At 39.7% G+C, this 19976-nt stretch overlaps 2 protein-coding genes across 12 annotated transcripts in view; one reads left to right on the forward strand and one right to left on the reverse strand.

The window, feature by feature from the left end:
* LOC128579199 (probable ubiquitin carboxyl-terminal hydrolase FAF-X) overlaps positions 1-19976 on the reverse strand; it is a 294928-nt gene that overhangs the window by 254123 nt on the left and 20829 nt on the right. The gene's annotated exons all lie outside the window — the stretch shown is intronic.
* LOC128579203 (eukaryotic translation initiation factor 2 subunit 3-like) overlaps positions 1-19976 on the forward strand; it is a 37224-nt gene that overhangs the window by 16863 nt on the left and 385 nt on the right. For 5 of the 9 annotated variants that reach the window (XR_008378070.1, XR_008378071.1, XR_008378075.1 and 2 more), the window contains one exon: positions 6320-6486. The exons of 3 other annotated variants lie outside the window; for them this stretch is intronic. Coding sequence is in view for 1 of the 6 variants with exons in the window: in XM_053581421.1 (XP_053437396.1) it covers positions 6364-6486; positions 9755-9845 (214 nt within the window). In the remaining 5 variants the exon portion in view is untranslated. Of the gene's footprint in view, positions 1-5911; positions 6487-9754; positions 9846-19976 lie in introns of those variants that run through there. One more of the 9 variants, XM_053581421.1, reaches the window with a different exon arrangement.

Below are 19976 nucleotides of genomic sequence, written 5' to 3' on the forward strand. Positions count from 1 at the left end.
TCCCCTGTAATTATGGTATTATCAGATATCATATTGCTCAGACTGAGTAAGGTCTGTTTCAAGAATCTGGGAGCATTTAAATTGGGTGCATAAATATTTAGAATTGAAACGTCTTTTTGTTGTATTTTTCCCTTGACCAGTATAAAGTGACCATCTTTGTCTTTTTTGACTTTAGTTGCTTTAAATCCACATGTATCTGAAAATAAGATTGCAACTCCTCTTTTCTTGTGAATTCCATTTGCCTGAAAAATTGTCTTCCAACCCTTGACTCGGAGCTTTAATTTGTCTTTTGAAGCCAGGTGTGGTTCTTGCAGACAGCAAATGGATGGCTTGTGTTTTTTAATCCAGTCAGCTAATCTATGTCTCTTCAGTGGGGAATTCAAGCCATTAACATTTATTGAGATAATTGATAAGTGAGGTAGTATTCTATTCATCTTATTTTGTGAGAGTCCATTGTTTAGTTTTGTCTTTTGCATCAGTGTGGAGGTTTGGTTCCGTCCTTTAACTTCTGAGTTCTTACTTTGCTGCTGATCCATTGTGGTGGTCAGTGTGCAGAGCAGGTTGAAGTATTTCCTGTAGAGCTGGTCTTGTTGTGGCGAATTTCCTCAATGTTTGTATATCAGTAAATGATTTGATTTCTCCGTCAATTTTGAAGCTTAGCTTAGCAGGGTACAGAATTCTGGGCTGGAAATTGTTCTGTTTAAGTAGATTAAAGGTAGATGACCATTGTCTTCTTGCTTGGAAAGTTTCATTAGAGAAGTCTGCAGTCAGTGTGATGGATTTGCCCTTGTAGATCAACTGGCGCTTACTCCTGGCAGCTTGCAGCATCCTTTCTTTTGTCTTGACTTTGGACAGGTTCATCACAATGTGTCTTGGAGAAGCTCGGTTAGAGTTGAGGCGACCTGGGGTCCGATATCCCTCTGAAAGCAGTGTGTCACAATCTTTGGTGATATTTTGGAAATTTTCTTCTATAATATTCTCCAGTATGGCTTCCATTCCTCTGGGGCATTCTTCTTCCCCTTCTGGGATTCGTATAACTTGTATGTTGGAACGCTTCATAAAGTCCATAATTCTGACAGTGAAGGTTTGCTTTTTCTCTCCTTTTCTGCCTCTTTTACTGAGTTATCTCAAGAACTTTGTCTTCTACCTCTGAAATTCTTTCTTCTGCATGGTCTAACCTGTTGCTGAAACTTTCCATTGCATCTTTAAGTTCCCTAATTAACAGCTTCAGTTCGTTAAGGTCTGCTATATCTTTCTATATTCTTCATATCGTTCATCTCTTATTTGATTCTGTTTTTGGATTTCCTTTTGGTTATTTTCCACTTTATTAGCAGTTACCTTCATTGTTTCCATCATTTCTTTCATTGTTTTCATCATGTGTATTCTAAATTCCCTTTCTGTCATTCCTAACATTTCTTTATTGGTGGAATCCTCTGCAGTAGCTACCTCATGTTCCCTTGGAGGGGTTGTTCTGGACTGGTTCTTCACGTTGCCAGGAGTTTTCTGCTGATTCTTCCTCATGAGTGATTTCTTATATCTGTTTTCTTGCCCTAATTTTCCTTTCACTTCCTCTTGCTTTTTAAGTTCCCGTGCCTGTGGACCGCAAGTATAGTCCTTTTGATTCTCCCTTGTATAAAAATCTTAGAAATTAGGTTATGGTCAGTACTGCAGGAGATTTAGATTTGAAATTTCACCTATGGACGCTCAGCCCTACCTGCCAGTGCAGCTGCTGGTCCTGGCGCCTCCGCTGTGACCTCTCCTTTTTGATCACTCGCTACAAAGTTGCCGGCAGCAGCGGGCGCCACAAGTTTTTTTCTTTTTTATTAATAATTACATTGTAATCTATGGTATACATAACATGTCATTTACTAATCAGATCATTTTTGTTTTTCCTTCTGTAGTTAAGACCACATTAAGCATTGGAACAATATTTCACCATACAGCCGTAGTACAAATCTTAATTGGCTGTTTATATAGAAATTAACTTGAAAAAGTATTTCTTCCAATTAAAATAACAGGAGTTTTATGGATTCTTTCTTCCCATCTTCTTCCCAGTTATTAGGTTCTTTGATGTTAATAAACCTGGTTGTGAGGTTGATGATCTCAAAGGGGGTGTAACTGGTAGTAGTATTTTAAAAGGAGTATTAAAGGTAAACTGAATTTTAAACTCTTATTGTCCTAACCAGAAAAAGAAAATGGTAAAATTATCTAGAAATTAAATTTTTTCAGGAAAAATGTCTTGTTTTATTTACTATTATGACTTTTAAATGTGTCATGTCTAAATCATAATTTTTTTTAGATGATTACTTAAATTGAGTGGTTATATCTTTTTTATGAATCTTTTCTACATTTTTTTATATTTATATTTGAATTTTTTTTTTTTTTTGCAAATAGGGGTGCTTTTAGTTTAGCAGTATACTTAGTAGGACTATTTACATTGGTCCTACATTAATGACCTTCTTGGTCATTTTGTTGTATCAAGTACTTTAACTACTTATTTTTATGTTTCAGGTAAGCCAGGAGATAGAATTCAGACCTGGTATTGTTTCTAAAGATTCTGAAGTAAAACTGATGTGTAAAACAATCTTTTCTAAAATTGTATAACTTTTTGCAGAACGCAATGATCTTCAGTATGCTGCCCCAGGGGGTCTTACTGGTAAAAGATTCTACTCTCATCCATAAGCTTTTATCTGTGGCTAGTTATGTTAATTTTTGTGTTAAGTGGATTATTCAAGAGGTTATTATTTGAAATTAGATATTTTAAATGTTTATGGAGAAGTGGGATGGATAAGTACATACATAGTTAATTTAATTTTAATTCAAATGAAAGAAAGGAATAAAGGAAGTCAAAAGTATCAGCAGCCCATAAGTTCCCTGAGCTCATATTAAAAGGTAACTTCCATTTTATAGGAATTGTTGAAGTAATTTGTGTATTGTTCTGTTTCTTTACTAATCAGTGTACTACCATTATCCAGGAAAGGCAAAATTTTCTGAGAGTATTTCTATAATCTTTTATCTTTGGATTAAAGAAGAAAATGTTGGATGAAAAGAGTTTATTTATCTTTGGTTCTAGTTACATATTTGAGCACTTAGAAAATGTTATTTATGTCAGTACATGTCTTACCTCACTCTGATGACTGATGGATTGGCTGTTTATCTTGTCATAATCTTTTACACAATGAGTCACTTTTCCTTTTAACAGTTATCCTCATTAGAGGTTTTTTTTTTTTTTTTTTTGAGACATAGCCTCAAGCTATCACCCCTGGCTAGAGAGGTGTGGCATCACAACTCACAGCAACCTCCAATTCTGGGCCTATGCGATTCTCTTGCCTCAGCCTCACAGTTGTCCGTCACAATGCCCAGCTACTCATAAAGTTTTTGATGCATAGATTATTTTCTCTTTTTTCCACCCTTTTAAAAATCAAACCTGGAAAATATTTACTCATTATTTATTTGGATTTTTTTGGTCACTTTCCTTCTGGGACTAATTGTACAAATGTTTCTGTACTTTAGGTGTCTCCATAAGTTTCTGAGAATCTGTTTTTCTATTTTCTTTTTGTTCCTCAGACTGGATAACAGAACTATCTTTGAGTTTGGAAATTCTCCTTGCTTAAATAATCTATTGGTACTCAGATAAATTTTAGATTTTAGTAATACTTTTCAACAGAATACTTATTAGGGGTGGCACCTATTGCTTAGGGGTTAGGGCATCCGCCATATACAACCCAGGGCAACACGTACAGACTCTATCTCAAAAACAAACGAACAAAAAAACCAATGCTTATTTGGTTCTCTTAATCTTTCTTTTCTTTCATTATTTTTGAGATACAGTCTCACTTTGTCACTCTTGGTAGAGTGCTTTCGCATCATAGCTCACAGCAACCTCAAATTCTTTGTGATCCTCTTGCCTTAGCCTCCCAAGTACCTGGGAATACAGGCATCCGTAACACTCGACTATTTTTACAGAGGGGTCTCACTCTGCCTCAGGCTGATGTGAACCTGAGAGCTCAGACAATCAACCAACCTAGGCCTCCCAGAATGCTAGGATTACATGTGTGACCCTAAACTTTCTGTGTCTTAATTGGCATTTCCTAGATGGTACGTCGTCACCCTCATAGTTAACTTTTCTTTCTTTAGAAATAGATTTTTACTCCTAGAACACATTTAAAATTTGCTGAGGCAGGCCAGGCCAGGCGGCTCACACCTACAATCTAATAATCACAGGTGGATTGCCTGGAGCTCACAAGTTCGAGACCAGCCTGAGCCAGAGCGAGACCCCTGTCCCTAAAACAAGCCAGGCATTGTTGTAGGCACCTGTAGTCCCAGCTATTCAGTAGACTGAGGCAGGAGGATGGCTTCAGCCCAGGAGTTTGAGGTTGCTGTGTGTTATGATGCCACAGCAATGTACCCTGAGCAACAAAGTGAGATTCTGTCTCACAAGAAAAAACCAAAAACATTTGTCTAGTAATTCTAATATCTTTAGGTTCATGTGTGTGTATTTCAAAGGCAGTGTTTTCTGTGTACCAGGTTGGAGTTCAGTGGTTCAATCAAAACTCAGTGTAACCATAATTTCTAAAGCTGAATTGATCCTCCTGCCTCGCCTCCTTAGGAACTGGGACTACATATGTGTCTGCCTAATTCTTTATTTTTTTTGTGGTGTCAGCAACTCACTGTGTTCCCCAGTCTCAAAGTCCTGGCCTTTTATTGTATGTTGGCCATACTTCCTGCCACATATTTCATAATTTTCTTTCTTTTTTAAAAAATTTTTTCATAATTTTCTGTCTGAAATATTTTAAATAATAAAGTAGTAGTTTTGGAAATTAGTTTTCCTTGCTCCAGAAGGTTTGTTGTTAGTGCTGCCTGTTGTTTTAAGAGTTCTTTGTTTGTTTAATGACTTATGAAATAATAGCTATATTCTTTTTGTGTTTCCTTGCTGAGGAATGCTTGGTCACGTTAGTGGTTAAACAGAGAGATTTCTTGAATACCTATAATGAGTGAGTCTCTGGTCCAAGCTAAAGGGGTCTGTATGCCTATTTAGAGCAAGTTGTCAACACCTAGCCAAGAGGTTTAGATTTCTGGGCAGCGCCTGACTCAATGGAGTAGGGGGCCAGCCCCATATGCAGGAGGTGGTGAGTTCAAACCCAGCCCTGGCCAAAAATTGCAAAAAAAAAGTTTTTAGTTTTGCTTGAGACTTTACTTCGGCATATTCTTAAGGTTAGCTACAATAAAAGCTTACTGTCTTAGGTCTTTCTTGAATATATAACAACTCTATACCTACACATGTAGATGGCCTACTTCATTGATGGTAATACATGAGGCTTTTGAGAGACCTCTGCATATTTCTCATTCCAAAGCTTTTCCTTTTGATTGTATTCTAGTCTTAGTTACCTCCAAATGATCTTGATAAATGCTCCTTGGGAAAAGGCTTTTTGCAATGGACATACAGATTGCTTTGAAGTGAGGTATTTTAGGAAAATACCCTACTAAGTCCAGTAATAATTCTTTGGAAATAAGGAGCTCCAACTCTCAGAGTGTATCAGGCATTCACAACATCAGTGTAGATTGGTAGTTTCTGGTGCTACTAAATAGCCAATCAATAAAGATAAAAATAAGGCAAGTTGAAAATGGCAGAAAACATACTATTCTTTCGAAGGTTCAGTGATTTCTGTTAAATAAATACAACTCAGAATGTCTCAAGCCTTTAATTTCTATAGTTTTGAAATAGATTCTGAGGGCTTTTACTATGCCATTTTGCTGAAATTTTTGGATTGATATATTCTCTATTCTATTCTCAAAACTAAGATTTTATGGTATGTGGTTGTGGCTGATAAATTTCTTATTATACAAGCAAGAAAATTTTGAGAAATTTTTAATCTAACCTTTTATTCAAATGGATAAACATCTGTAGGTACAATAGTTCAATAACAACTCTGACATATCCACTAACCAGTTTTAAAAATTATCAGTATTATTTCTGCAAATTAATTTTTATGGCCTTTTTATCTCTTCAGTCTTTTTTACTGAGTATCTTTTATTAGATAAAATTCATCTTAATTAATAAAGCATTATTTCCCCCTTATTTGTAATTTATATCAGAAAAATATTTTTCCTTTAATTTTCAGCAAACTTGTTTCTAATGTTGGTTTTTAGATAAAGCACAGATTTTGTATGTGATTTGGGTATGTACTGTCGTTATATGGTGTCAGCAAAGTTTAATTGTTAAAATGTGAAATATATTCTTTCAGGGTTGACTAGTATTTGCTTTGTAGGCATTTTAAGCAATAAAATGTTAGAATAGTTATATATTATTTTTTGATAGGAGTTGGAATAAAAATTGACCCAACTTTGTGCCGTGCTGATAGAATGGTAGGGCAGGTGCTTGGTGCTGTTAGAACTTTACCTGAGAACTTCACAGAACTAGAAATTTCCTATTTTTTGCTTAGACGACTTCTCGGTGTACGTACTGAAGGAGACAAAGTAGCAAAGGTAAATACCTTTCTAATTTCTATTTCAAAAATAACAGACAAAACATATCACAACCAGTTTTGTGTTTCATTCTTGTGTATATTTATAAAATAGAACTACAGAATAGGAAGAATGAATAAATTGGAAATTTTTATGTAGTAAAGGATCATCAACTGAAAAGATTTTGCGTTTTTGGAGGAATCTTTTGTTTGTTGTGTTTTGTTTTGTTTAAGGAGACAAAGTCTCACTTTATTGACTGGGCTAGATAGCCATGGTGTCATCTTAGCTCATAGCAACTTCAAACTCCTGGGTTGAAGCAATTCTTCTGCTTCCAACTCCCCAAGTATCTGGGACTATAGGCGCCCACCACAAGGCCCAGCTAGTTTTTCTGCTTTTAGTAGAGATGGCATCTTGCTTTGTTCAGGCTGGTATTGAACCCCTGAGCTCAAGCAATCCACCCAACTTGGCCTCTTGGAGTGATAGGATTACAGGAATAAGCCACCAGGCCCAGCATTTTCATTTCTTTAAAGGTACTCAGATGAAGCTGTTGAAGTAGAAAGGAAAAAAGGAATCTCACAACTGGTCAATTAGCTGAAAACACCACTACACTTAGACCAGCCAGTTTTAAAAAAAGGTATTTGTGGCTCGTCACCTGTGGCTTTAGCAGCTAAGGTACCAGCCACATACACTTGAGCTGGTGGGTTCAAATCCAGCCTGGGGCCACCAAACAATGACAGCTGCAACCAAAAAAACAGCCAGGCGTTGTGGCAGGCACCTGTAGTCCCAGCTACTTGGGAGGTGAAGGCAGGAGAATCGCTTGAGCCCAGGTGTTAGAGGTTGCTGTGAGCTGTAACGCCACCGCATTCTACCTACGGTGACAGCTTGAGGCTCTGTCTCGAGAAAAAAAAAAAAAGTATTTATGTCATGTGTTAAAAAGACTTTTTCTAACATACATGACTTTAACATAAGACTCAATGAGATTCAGTTGACAAAGGTTGAAAATTACCAACACTCCAGGGGGCACCCTTAGCTCAGTGGTTAGGGCGTCAGGCACATGTACCCCAGCTGGTGGGTTCGAACCTAGCCTTAGCTGGGGCCTGCTAAACAACAGCAACAAATAGCTGGGCAATGTGGCAGGCACCTGTCTTGCCAGCTACTAGGGAGGCTAAGGCAAGAGAATCACGTAAACCCAAGAGTTTGAGGTTGTTGTGAACTACGACGCCACGGCACTCTACTGAGGGTGACAAAGTAAGACTCTGTCCCAATAAAAAAAGAAAAGAAAAGAAAATTACCAACACCACCAGTTTACAAGGATACTGGGAAATAAGTACTCATATACTCTTTTTTTTGGTTTGTTTTGTTTTGGTTTTTTTTTGGTTTTTTTTTTTTTTGGCCGGGGCTGGGTTTGAACCCACCACCTCTGGCATATGGGACCGGCACCCTACTCCTTGAGCCACAGGCACCGCCCATATATACTCTTAAAGTATAAACTTGTAGGTTGGTGCCTGTGGCTCAAAGGGGTAGGTGAGTTCAAACCCAGTCCCAGCCAAAAACTGCAAAAAAAAAGAAAAAAAGACAGTATAGAGTTGTAACATATGTTAGATTAGTATAGTGCTGCATATCAAAATATTAAATGTTCATATACTTTGTCCCACTAATTTCACTGCAGTTTTTTTTAACTTTTTCAACAGCAATAAGAAAATGTGCTATTTGTAAAATAATGAAATGGATTATCTATGTCTTTATTAAAAGATTTCCAAGGTATTGTAATCTTGCAGAGAGAAATAAGTAAGCAAAGAACAATAAAGGATTTTATAATACTACCTTTTTATCAGTAGTCTTTTTTATAATAACACAAAGTAAGTCTTCTTTCTACCTGATTAAATTCTACCTTATTACCTGCATAAAATTTTATTGTTGAGTTTTTTTGAGGGTTTTTTCAGTCTTACTAGTGCCTTAGAAAATTTTACATTTTTTTCATTTATGTAACCTTAAAAAGATACTTCATTACAGTATTAGAAATTTTATACATGTATGGTCATAAAGTTCTTTGCATATTAGGGAAAAATTATGATTATAATAAGCAATAATAATATAATAATAATATAAAAGCAGTAAGGAAAGAAATTCCTTTAAATGGGAATTATAGGCTTATAAAACTTTCATTTGTCCTTTCTGAATTTCTTTAGTAAGATTTTTGGGTTTTTGTTGTTGTTTACTTTCTGATTTTAAATGAAATACAAAGCCCTTGAGAACACTGATCTGAACTTAGACTTTAGATTGTAAGTGTAAATATATAAAGCATTAACAATAGAAGTAACAAAGCACAAGGATGGTGGCTTAGGCCTGTAATCCTAGCACTCTGGGAGGCCAAGTCAGGTGGATTGCTTGAGCTCTCAAGTTCAAGACCAGCTATGCAAGAGTGCAACCACTTCTCTAAAAATAGCTGGACATAACTGGGCATTGGGGCAGGCGCCTGTAGTCGCAGCTACTCGGGAGGCTGAGGTAAGAGAATTGCCTAGCTCAGGAACTGGAGGTTGCTGTGAGCTGTGATGCCATAGCACTCTACCAAGGGTGACAAAGTAAGACTCTGTCTCTAAAAAATAAAAATAATAAAAAATAGCTGGGCATTGTGACAGGTCCCTATAATCCCAGCTACTTGGGAGGCTGAAGCAAGAGAATCTCTTGAGCCTAAGAGTTTGATGTTGCTATGAGCTATGATGCACCAGGGCATTCTATCAAGGGTGATAAAATGAGATTCTGTCTCCAAAAACAAACAAACAAACAAACAAACAAACAAAAAATATATATATATATATACACATACAAGCTGATAATTCACTCAACTGATGAGTTTAATCCAATTTTATAGAGGCTCAAAGTTCTAGTAGTACCTCGAAGACCTACATAACAATTGTATTATTCATATCTTACTATCCCTTTCAGAGCACTTTGTAAGGCCTTTTGACCATATAACTTCTTCAGAATTTTAAGAGATTATCTATTGGTTGATGTTATACTTAGAAACTTATTTTAGAAGTAGCCCTTGTATAAATTCATTGAATGCCAAGTAAACTTTTGTTTTGATACTTGTAAGATGAATAGTTCAGATTCCATTATGATGAAATTTATGTAGAATTATTTTCCTTCATAAATTAATTTTCCTTTCATTTTACTTAACACGCTTACTTCTAGCAATATTTGGTAAGTTTCCACTTTGTTTTTAAGAGCATTTTCTTGATTTTAAGGTTTTTCTTTTCCCTTTTTTTTTTAAACTTTGTTTCTCTAGGTTCAAAAGCTGTCCAAGAATGAAGTTCTAATGGTAAACATAGGATCCCTATCTACAGGAGGAACAGTTAGTGCTGTCAAAACTGATTTGGGTAAAATTGTTCTCACTAATCCTGTGTGCACAGAAGTAGGAGAAAAAATTGCCCTTAGCTGAAGAGTTGAGAAACACTGGCAGTAAGTTTTTCAGTTTTGCCACTATCTAATCAAGAAAACACAGCATGTTTTTTTAGGGGACTGAGTTCTTGATGGGATAGACATACATACACTTTGCTTTGAACTCAGTATATATATATATATATTTTTTTTTTTTGTAGAGACAAGAGTCTCACTTTACCACCTTCAGTAGAGTGCCATGACGTCACAGGACTCACAGCAACCTCTAGCTCTTGAGCTTCCGCGATTCTCCTGCCTCAGCCTCCCGAGCAGCTGGAATTACAGGCACCCGCCGCAATGCCTGGCTATTTTTTGGTTGCAGTTCAGCCAGGGCAGTGTTTGAACCCGCCACCCTCGGTATATGGGGCTGGCGCCCTACTCATTGAGCCATAGGCGCCACCCTGAACTCAGCATTTTTTGAGCTATAAATTTGTATGTCTAAAACCTGAATTTCCAACCTCTATTTGTAAAGCTACAATTGAGTTTTTACTGCAACTGGCTTTTCTTCAACCTATATAAAAACAAACAATTCAGAGTTAGTATAATAATTGCTCTCTTTAATGTCTTATGTAGACATGTGTACATGTATAAACATGCAACTTTATTTTTTTCTCATTTATGTCAGTAGTTTACATACCTTGATCTAGAGTGCAAGTGTCTATTTTGTTTTCTTTTTTTGAGACAGAGACTCAAGCTGTCACCCTGGGTAAAGTCTGTGGTGTCACAGCTTACAGCAAATTTAAACTCTTGGGTGTAAGAGATTCTCTTGCCTCAGCCTCCCTAGTAGCTGGAACTATCAGTGCCCTTCACAACACCTGGCTATTTTTAGAGATGGGGTCTTGTTCTTGCTCAGGCAATCCACTTGTCTCAGCCTCCCAGAGTGCTTAGCATAATAGGTGTGAGCCACCACACCAATGTAGGTTCTTGAAGCTGAGATCAAAACTGTACTACAGGGGCTCAGCACCTGTAGTTCAGAGGCTAGGTCACCAGCCCCATACTCTGGAGCTGGTGGGTTTGAACCCAGAACCAGGCCTGCCAAACAACAGTGACAACTACAACAACAACAACAACAACAAATAGCCAGGCATTGTGGCTGGCGCCTGTAGTCCCAGCTACGTAGGAGGCTGAGGCAAAAGAATTCCTTCAGCGCAGGAGTTTGAGGTTGCTGTGAGCTGTGATGCCACAGCACTCTATGGAGGGCAACATAAACTCTGTCTCAAAAAACAAAACGAAGTGCTGCAGGACCTAGCGAGGTGGCTCATGCCTGTAATCCGAGCACTCTGGGAGACCAGAGCAGGTGGATTGCCTGAACTCATAGGTTTAAGACCAGCCTGAGCCAGAGCGAGACCTCATTTCTAAGAAATAGCTGGTCATTGGGCGGTGACTGTAGCTCAGTGGGTAGGGTGCTGGCCACATACACCGAGGCTGGCAGGTTTAAACCTGGCCTGGGCCTGCTAAAACAAAAATGACAATGGTGACAAAAAATAGCCAGGCATTGTGGCGGGCACCTGTAATCCCAGCTACGTGGGAGGTTGAGGCAAGAGAATCACTTAAGCCCAAGAGTTTGAGGTTGGTGTGAGTTGTGACGCCATAGCATTCTACTGAGGGCGACAAAGTGAGACTCTGTCTCAAAAACAAACAAACAAAAAAACAAATAGCTAATCATAGTGGCAGGCACCTAGTGTAGTCCCAGTTGCTTGGTGGCTGAGGCAGGAGGATCGCTTGAGCCCAAGAATTTGAGGTTGCTGTGATACCATGGCACACTCTACCAAGGGCAACAAAGGGAGACTCTGTCTCAAAAACCAAACAAACTGTGTTACTGGTCCTAGGTGATGGCTTATGCCTGTAATGCCAGTGCTTGAGAGGCTAACGCAGTAGAATAACTTGAGAACAGGAGTTCAAGATTAGCCTAAGCAACTTGGCAAGACCCTGTCTCTATACCAAGCATGACAACACTAACCTAGCAATTCATGAGGCTGAGGTGGGAAGATCACTTAAGCCCAGGATTTCAAAGTTTCAGTGAGTTCTGATTGTGCCAATGGATTGTGCCATTCTAGTCTTGGGTTGACAGAGTGAGTTCTGATGCTTTCGGCTTATATAGGAATTCCTCCTTCATGCTAACTTTGGCCAGTCTGGTGACTGTGTGATTGCCTCTTGGCAGTTAGTATCTCAGGAGTCTGTTGCATTCCTAGCACCCAGATGTCCAAATTTCAAGCAAAAAAAAAAAAAATTTTTTTTCCCCCTCAAATAGGTATCCCACTCCTTCTGTATTTTCTGCTTTGCCTTCAGGAATGCCTGTGATTCCATGCTAGGCCTCTTTACATAGTCCCATATTACTTGTAGCCTTTGTTCATTATTTCTCTTCTTTGACTTTTTAATTCACAAATGTTGTCTACCAGCTCTATGAAGATTCTTTCTTCTGCTGGCCTAGCCTATCCTTAAGGCTTTCCACAGTGATTTATATTTCCTTGAATGAATTTTTCATTTGTAGAAGCTCTGCTTTATTTATTTTCTTCTTGCAACAGAGTTTCACTTTGTCACCCTTGGTAGAGTGCTGTGGTGTCACAGCTCACAGGAACCTCAAACTCCTGGGTTTAAGTGATTCTTCTGCCTCAGCCTCCCAAGTAGCTGGGACTGACTATAGGTGCCCACCACAAGGCCTGGCTATTTTTTTTTTTCACAGACTCTCACTGGTCTGGAATCTGTGAGCTTAGTCAATCCACTCACCTCAACCTCCCAAGTGCTGAGATCACATCCCTAACCTGTTTGATTTTTTTTTTTAATAATCTGATTTCTTTAGTCATTTCCAGCATTGTTTTTGTGTTGTGTTTCTATTTTTTCTTACATTTCATTGAGCTTTCTTACAATCCATTTAAAAATTTTGTATCATTCATTTTATTATTCATTCTTGTTTTGGTTGATTTATTTTGGTACAGATTTATTTTCCTTTGGCTTGTGTTCTTGGTTTTTTTTTTTTTTTTGAGACTCACTGTGTCTCCCTGGGTTGAGTGTCTTGGCATCATCGCTCACAGCAACCTCAAACTCTTGGACACAAGCGATCCTCTTGTCTCAGTCTCTGTCAGAGACAAGGCCCATCTTTTTTTAGAAAGGGGTCGCTCTTGCTCAGGATGGTCTGGAACCTGTGAGTTAGGCAGTTAACCACCCTAGGCCTCCAAGAATGCTGGGATTACAGGCATAAGCCAGTGTGCCTGGCCCTTCCTCTTGATTTTTTATATATGCAGAGATCTTTTGCTGATTCTTTATTATCTGAAGCACCTGTTGCTTTTGCTTCTTATTTTTGGATTTTCTTTAGATAATGGCATACCCAGTTAAGTATCTGGGGCTAGTGTGTCAGAATAGACCTTACTGCGTATGATTGAGTCCGTCATACGATCCAGTCCGTCAATGCTAGAAAGGGCTATATGCAAATTGACCTTCCTGCCAAGGTGGCGCTTGCCAGAAGGAATAGGCAACTGTGTTGGTTTTGGGCCTTGTGACTGACTCTTCTAGCCCTCAGGAGAAGCACTTAACTGCTCCAGAGTGGGTGGGATGCTGAAACTTACAATTATTATTATTTATTTTATTTTTTTTTTTTTTGGGTTTTGGCCGGAGCTGGGTTTGAACCCGCCACCTCTGGCATATGAGACCGGCGCCCTACCCCTTTGAGCTGCAGACGCCGCCAGGAGACGCTGAAACTTAGGGCTACTCCTTAATATCTGCTATAGCAGTGGAAGTGGTGGGAACAGTGCAGCTGGGTAGAGTGGCATTAGCTTGCCCTCAGGATCCACAGAAGCTGGAGGGAACTCTTTGCAGGGATCTAGGCCCTCATCCCTCTGTGGAAAGCCTTGAGGGCGAGGCTGAAGTGGCTCCTGGCCAGAAAATCTTCTCTCCTTGCCTCAAAGCAGTGCCAAGTGAGACCTGGTAGTATAGGATCTATCCCAGGGACCAGTCCCCAAGGATTAAGGCCTAACACTGCCAGGGAAGAGTAGTGGTCCCAAGTTGTCCATAGTATGCCCAAGCAGGTTCAATGTCCTCTGTCTATATGACCCTGACAGTCATTCACAGCAGTGTTGGGCTTTGAGTTTACATAATTTGGTGACCAATGTGACAGAACTAACCTATCAGAGATTCCACAAGAAAAAAGTTGTGGAATAGAACACAAAGAAGCAGGATACCTACTGGCAGAGACCAATTCCAGAGAGCCTTTGAGCCAGTCCAAAATACTGCTGGAGTCACTTTGATAGCAAGAAGAACCTCACAGTCCCAGCACTCCTCAGTTTGCTGCAGGACCTCTAGGGAAAAGGTCGGAGCCTGACTGTATATATATTAAAGGCTCAGTGTGGTGGCTTAATTGTTTCTCTCAGCAGTTCCAGGTGGGGGAAGTGGGAGGAAGTTTGTAAAGGCTTGCGCCCTATTTTCTGTAGAAGCCCTTTTGTGGATGCCCCAACCCAGAGAAAAAGCAGTTCTTGTGAGCCCTGGCTTAATTGTGACTCAGCTGCCTGGGAATGGGGGCAGGGAAAGGGAAGGAAAAGAGTGAATGGGAGAAAGCTAGCACTCTGGGCATCTCTGTCCCTCTTCAGAAGGCAGCCAATCTAGATGTCTAGATTCTGCGCTCACACAGATCCCCCTGGGATCCACCAGCCCCTGCATTTTCCATGTCTCAGCCAGAGTTGAGAAATTTTTGTATGGGAGTGAGTGAGATAAAAACTGATGAGCTAAGAAGAAACAAACAAACAAAAAAAAAAACTGATGAGCTAAAACTCCCTGAGGAAGGCAAAGGAGTGTGGTGGGTGGGGCACCTGCCTATGGGTTCAAGTCTTCAGGTTTATTTCCTGACAATGTTTGTACTCACCACATGGTGCTTCATCTTGAAGAAGTTCCCAGCTTCTGGCAACAGCAGATGTTATGCTAGGGAGGGTAGAAAGCCTCTCCAGCAGTTCCAGAGCCCACTTTTTCCCAGAGCCATGGGGGAGGGAGAAACAACCTGCTCCACCTACTCTTCTAACCAAGCTCCTTCCCTCTCCAGGCTCCAAACCTCCGTGGGTTTGGCCTCTGCCAGTGGATATACTGATTCTTTGCATTCTGCTTCACAACTTTTTCCTGTAAAATTCTGATAGGTTAGTTCTGGCACATTGGTAGTCACCAAATTATGTTAACTCAAAGCCTGACTCTGCTGGGAATGTTTCTATCTTCTTTGTGCTACAATTCGACAAAAGACCAACTTGACATTTAAAGAATATTTACCACTTAGTTTATAGAACATTCCTCAATTTGGGTTTGTCTGATGCCTCTGATTAAACTGAGGTTAGATATTCTTGGCTAAAAGGCTATATTGGTAGTAGCATGTCCCTTTAGGAGAACTGTATTCAGAATCACATGTCTTCTGTTGCTCCTAATTATTGACAATAATTTTTCATGATGCCTGGGCATTGTTTGACTTCTCAAGATATTTAAAGTTTCTCTTCCTATTCTTACAACTAGTAAGCAATTCATGAAGAAATCTCTTGAGACATCCTATGTCTTGTTCCTCATCAAACTACAGTCTGCCACATGATTATTATTAATCAAATTAATCTTGACTATCAGGATAGCAAAATGGTATCTGTTTTTTGTAGTGCTAACTATCTGCTTCTCTGCCATTTATCATTTGGCATTCCATTTCTCTTTTTTATTTACGTATGTAGTATATCAAACCACCAGATATCTGCTTTACTCTATAGGTTATGATCCAATAACTATTTCTTTTCTTTTTGGTAATGACTCTCTGATATTAACCAGAGGGATCCTCTTAAACCTGTTCCTCTATTTTGAAATGAACCTGTCATTTTTTGAGCTTTTCTTTACTTTTCAGTGCAAAATGCCTCAGATTCATCTTATATTCTTACTCCCCATTCCTACAGTTGGCCATGTTTAGAAACCAAGAACTAGGTTTGGCACCCATAGCACAGTAGATATGGTGCCAGCTACATACACTGAGGGTGGCGGGTTCAAACCTGGCCTGGGACAGCTAAACAATAAAAAATAGCCAGGTGTTTTGACAGGTGCCTGTAGTCCCAGCTATTTGAGAGGCTGAGGCAAGAGAATTGCTTAAGCTCAAGAGTGTGAGGTTGCTGTGAGCTGTGATGTCACAGCACTCTACCCAGGGTCTCAAAATAAAAATAAAAAAAAAAAGAAACCAAGAACTAGATAATAGGATGTATATTTAACTTGTAACAGATAACTAGAAAACATCTTAGGTATACATCCATCCTTGATTCCTAAAAGTATTTTTTTTTCTTCCTAGATTAGTTACTGATTTACTCCTTTTCATTGTGAGTAACATAGCCCAAATCACCATTGTATACTTTTTAAGTTTTAGAAAAAGTTCTGGCTTCCTTTTTTTTTTTTTTTTGTAGAGACAGAGTCTCACTGTACCGCCCTCGGGTAGAGTGCCGTGGCGTCACACGGCTCACAGCAACCTCTAACTCTTGGGCTTACGCGATTCTCTTGCCTCAGCCTCCCGAGCAGCTGGGACTACAGGCGCCCGCCACAACGCCCGGCTATCTGGCTTCCTTTTTAAGAAACTTTAATGCTTGGTCAAATTTAATCTTTAAAAACATTTTAATTATTTTCAATAATTTCTAGTAGATTCTCACCTCTCCCTAGCATGTAAGGCTTTAAATAAGTGTGCTTTATTTATTTATTTATTTATTTTGAGACAGAGTCTCACTATGTCATCCTAGGTAGAGTGCTATGGCATCACAGCCCCCTCTAACCTCAAACTCTAGGGGTTAAGTGATTCTCTTGCCTCAGCCTCCCAGTATTTCCAGACATTAACAACTGTGCACAAGTAGAAACTTGAAGACAAAAAGTGTCCTTGGAGACTGCTCCAATTATGACCTAGTTTATGTTGCTTTATCTTTTTGAAATCTAGGATGAAAAGGAAAATTATTAGATTCACACTAAATTATCCTTTGGAACATGAGTTTTTTTTTTTTTTTTTTGTAGAGACAGAGTCTCACTTTCTGGCCCTTGGTAGAGTGCCGTGGCCTCACACAGCTCACGGCAACCTCCAACTCCTGGGCTTAAGCGATTCTCTTGCCTCAGCCTCCCGAGTAGCTGGGACTACAGGCGCCGCCACAATGCCCAGCTATTTTTGGTTGCAGTTTGGCAGGGGCCGGGTTTGAACCCGCCACCCTCGGTATATGGGGCCGGCGCCTTACTGACTGAGCCATAGGCGCCGCCCGGAGCATGAGTTTTTATTTATAGGAAGAAACTTTCAGATTTCCCCTAATTCTGTGCGTATGCTGAAACATTAAAGATCTCAAGATAGTTCTGGTCACCCTGTCCCTGGATACTTTTTATGTATTTTTCAGTGGTTACACCTGAACTACAACCATCTTTTTCTGTTTGAAAATACTATTGTACCAGGACAGGCAAGGTGGCTCATGCCTATAAGCCCAGCACTTGTGAGGTGGAGGCCTAAAGCTTACAGTTTTGAGGCCAGCTTGAGCCAGAGAGAGACCTCATCTCTAAAAAAATAGCCAGGCGTTGTGGTGGGTGCTTGTAGTCCCAGCTACTTGGGAGGCTGAGGTAAGAGATTCGCGTAAGCCCAAGACTTTGAGATTTCTGCGAGCTGTGATGCCATGGCACTCTACCCAGGGTGAGAAGTGAGGCTCTGTCTCAAAAAAAAAAGAAAAGAAAATACTCTTACACCAAATGCATCTGCATAAGTAAGTGATGAGTATCTTTCTTCATCACTTTATATTTTATGCTTTTGTTGCATGCTTTATCTTCATTTTTTAATTGATAATCTGATAGAATGTGCCCTTTCTTATGCTAATAGTTTTTTCTGCTTTGAAGTAAGAATTTAGGATTAGAAAATTTGGGTGATGCCTGTGGCTCGGTGGAGCACCAGCCCCATATACCAAGGGTGATGGGTTCGAACCCAGCCCCTGCCAAATTGCACAAAAAATAGCTGGGCGTTGTGGCGGGCGCCTGTAGTCCCCAGTGCTTGGGAGGCTGAGGCACGAGAATCGCCTGAGCCCAGGAGTTGGAGGTTACTGTGAGCTGTGTGAGGCCACTGCACTCTACTGAGGGCAATAGAGTGAGACTCTGTCTCTACAAAAAAACAACAACAACAAAAAAAAGAAAATTAGTAATTTGTCACAGTATTAACAAAAGGGTGGGGATCACATGTGTCCTTCAAGATGCTTAAGAACAATATTTTGACTGGCACTGAGCCAGGCCTCAGTAATTTTGAGACCAAATATGTTTGATTTTTTTTTTGTCCCCTGGATATTACTAAGTGCATTCAGTCAAACTACATATAATTCAGTAGTTTCACAGAGCTATAAGAGTCATTCCTTAAATCTCATATTAATAATAAGTCTAATAATTTAACCTTATGTACATATATCACTACAGACCAGGAGTTTGAGTTTGCAGTGAGTCATGTTCACGCCAATGGACTCTTACCAGGGCAACACAATGAGACCCTCTCTCAAAAAACAAACTTCTGGCTTGGTGCCTATAGCTCAGTGGATAGGGCACTGGCCATATACACCAGGGCTGGCGGTTTCAAACCAGCCTGGGCCTGCTAAACAATGACAACTACAACAAAAAAATAGCCTGGCTTGTGGGAGTGCCTATAGTCCCAGCTATTTGGGAGGCTGAGGCAAGAGAGTTGCTTAAGCCCAAGAGTTTGAGGTTGCTCTGAGATATTATGCTGCGGCACTCATTACTGAGGGTGACCAGTAAGATTGTCTCAAAAAAAAAACAAACATTTTTTTTTAATTATTTCTTTTTATTACCACCCTCACTGAAGTGCAGTGGAATTGTAGCTCACAGCAAACTCAAGCTCCTGGATCTTCTTGCCTCAGCCTCCCAAGTAGCTGAGATTAGAAATGCTCATCATGAACCCTGGCTACTTTTTCTATTTTTAGTAGAGATAGGGTCTTGCTATTATTCAGGCTGGTCTCAAACCCCTAAGCTCAAGTAAGCTTCTTGTCTCAGACTCCCAGAGTTCTGGGATTACAAGTGTGAGCCACCCTACCTGTCTGATCGATTTGTTGTTCTTGTTGAGACAGTCTTACTTTGTTGCCCTTGGTAGAGTGCTGTGGCGTCATAGCTGACAGCAGCCTCAAACTCTTGGGCTCAAGCAATCCTTTTGCCTCAGCCTCCTGAGGAGCTGGGACTAGAGGTACCTGCTACAATACCCGGGTAGTTTTAGTCTGGAGTTTTGCTCCTGCTCAGTCTGGTCACAAATTTCTAAGCTCTATCAATCCACCTGCCTCATGAGTGTTAGGATCATAGGCATGAGCCCATCCCTCATGAATTTTTTTAATGTTAATTTTCATTCAGACACAACTCAGTGCATAACACTAAGTTGCCTACCCTGCAATTTGTTTTTATTATGTCTTGATCTTCATTAATAGCATTATGGTGACTTCTTAGAATTGATAGGGAAGTATTCCCTTTTCAGAATTTTGGATAAGTCTTTGTTCATTTTTTTTTTTAAGTCTTTATACATTTGATATTACTTGCTATTGAAGTACTTGGAAAATCACACTGGTGGTTTGGTGTGGGTTTTTTTGGTTTCTTCTCTTTCTCCTATTTTTCTTTGCATTTTTGTAGGAAAAAGAATTTTTTTTTTTTTGTAGAGACAGAGTCTCACTGTACTGCCCTCGAGTAGAGTGCCGTGGCGTCACACGGCTCACAGCAACCTCTAACTCTTGGGCTTATGCAATTCTCTTGCCTCAGCCTCCCAAGCAGCTGGGACTACAGACGCCCGCCACAACGCCCGGCTATTTTTTGTTACAATTTGGCGGGAGCTGGGTTTGAACCCGCCACCCTCGGCATATGGGGCCGGCGCCCTACTCACTGAGCCACAGGCGCTGCCTGAATTTTTTTTTTTTTTAAAAGAGAATCTGTCACCCAGGTTGGAATGACAGATGTAAGCCATGGTGCCTGGCCAATATTCTTTTATTAGTATTTGGTACATCTCTTAATTTGTCAGTCAATGGATACTAGGTTAGTTTCCACCTTTTGACTATTATCAATAATGCTGCTATTTCTGTGTATAACCTTAT

This window comes from Nycticebus coucang, chromosome Y, assembly GCF_027406575.1.
Source record: "Nycticebus coucang isolate mNycCou1 chromosome Y, mNycCou1.pri, whole genome shotgun sequence".
NCBI classification, from domain to species: Eukaryota; Metazoa; Chordata; class Mammalia; order Primates; family Lorisidae; genus Nycticebus; species Nycticebus coucang.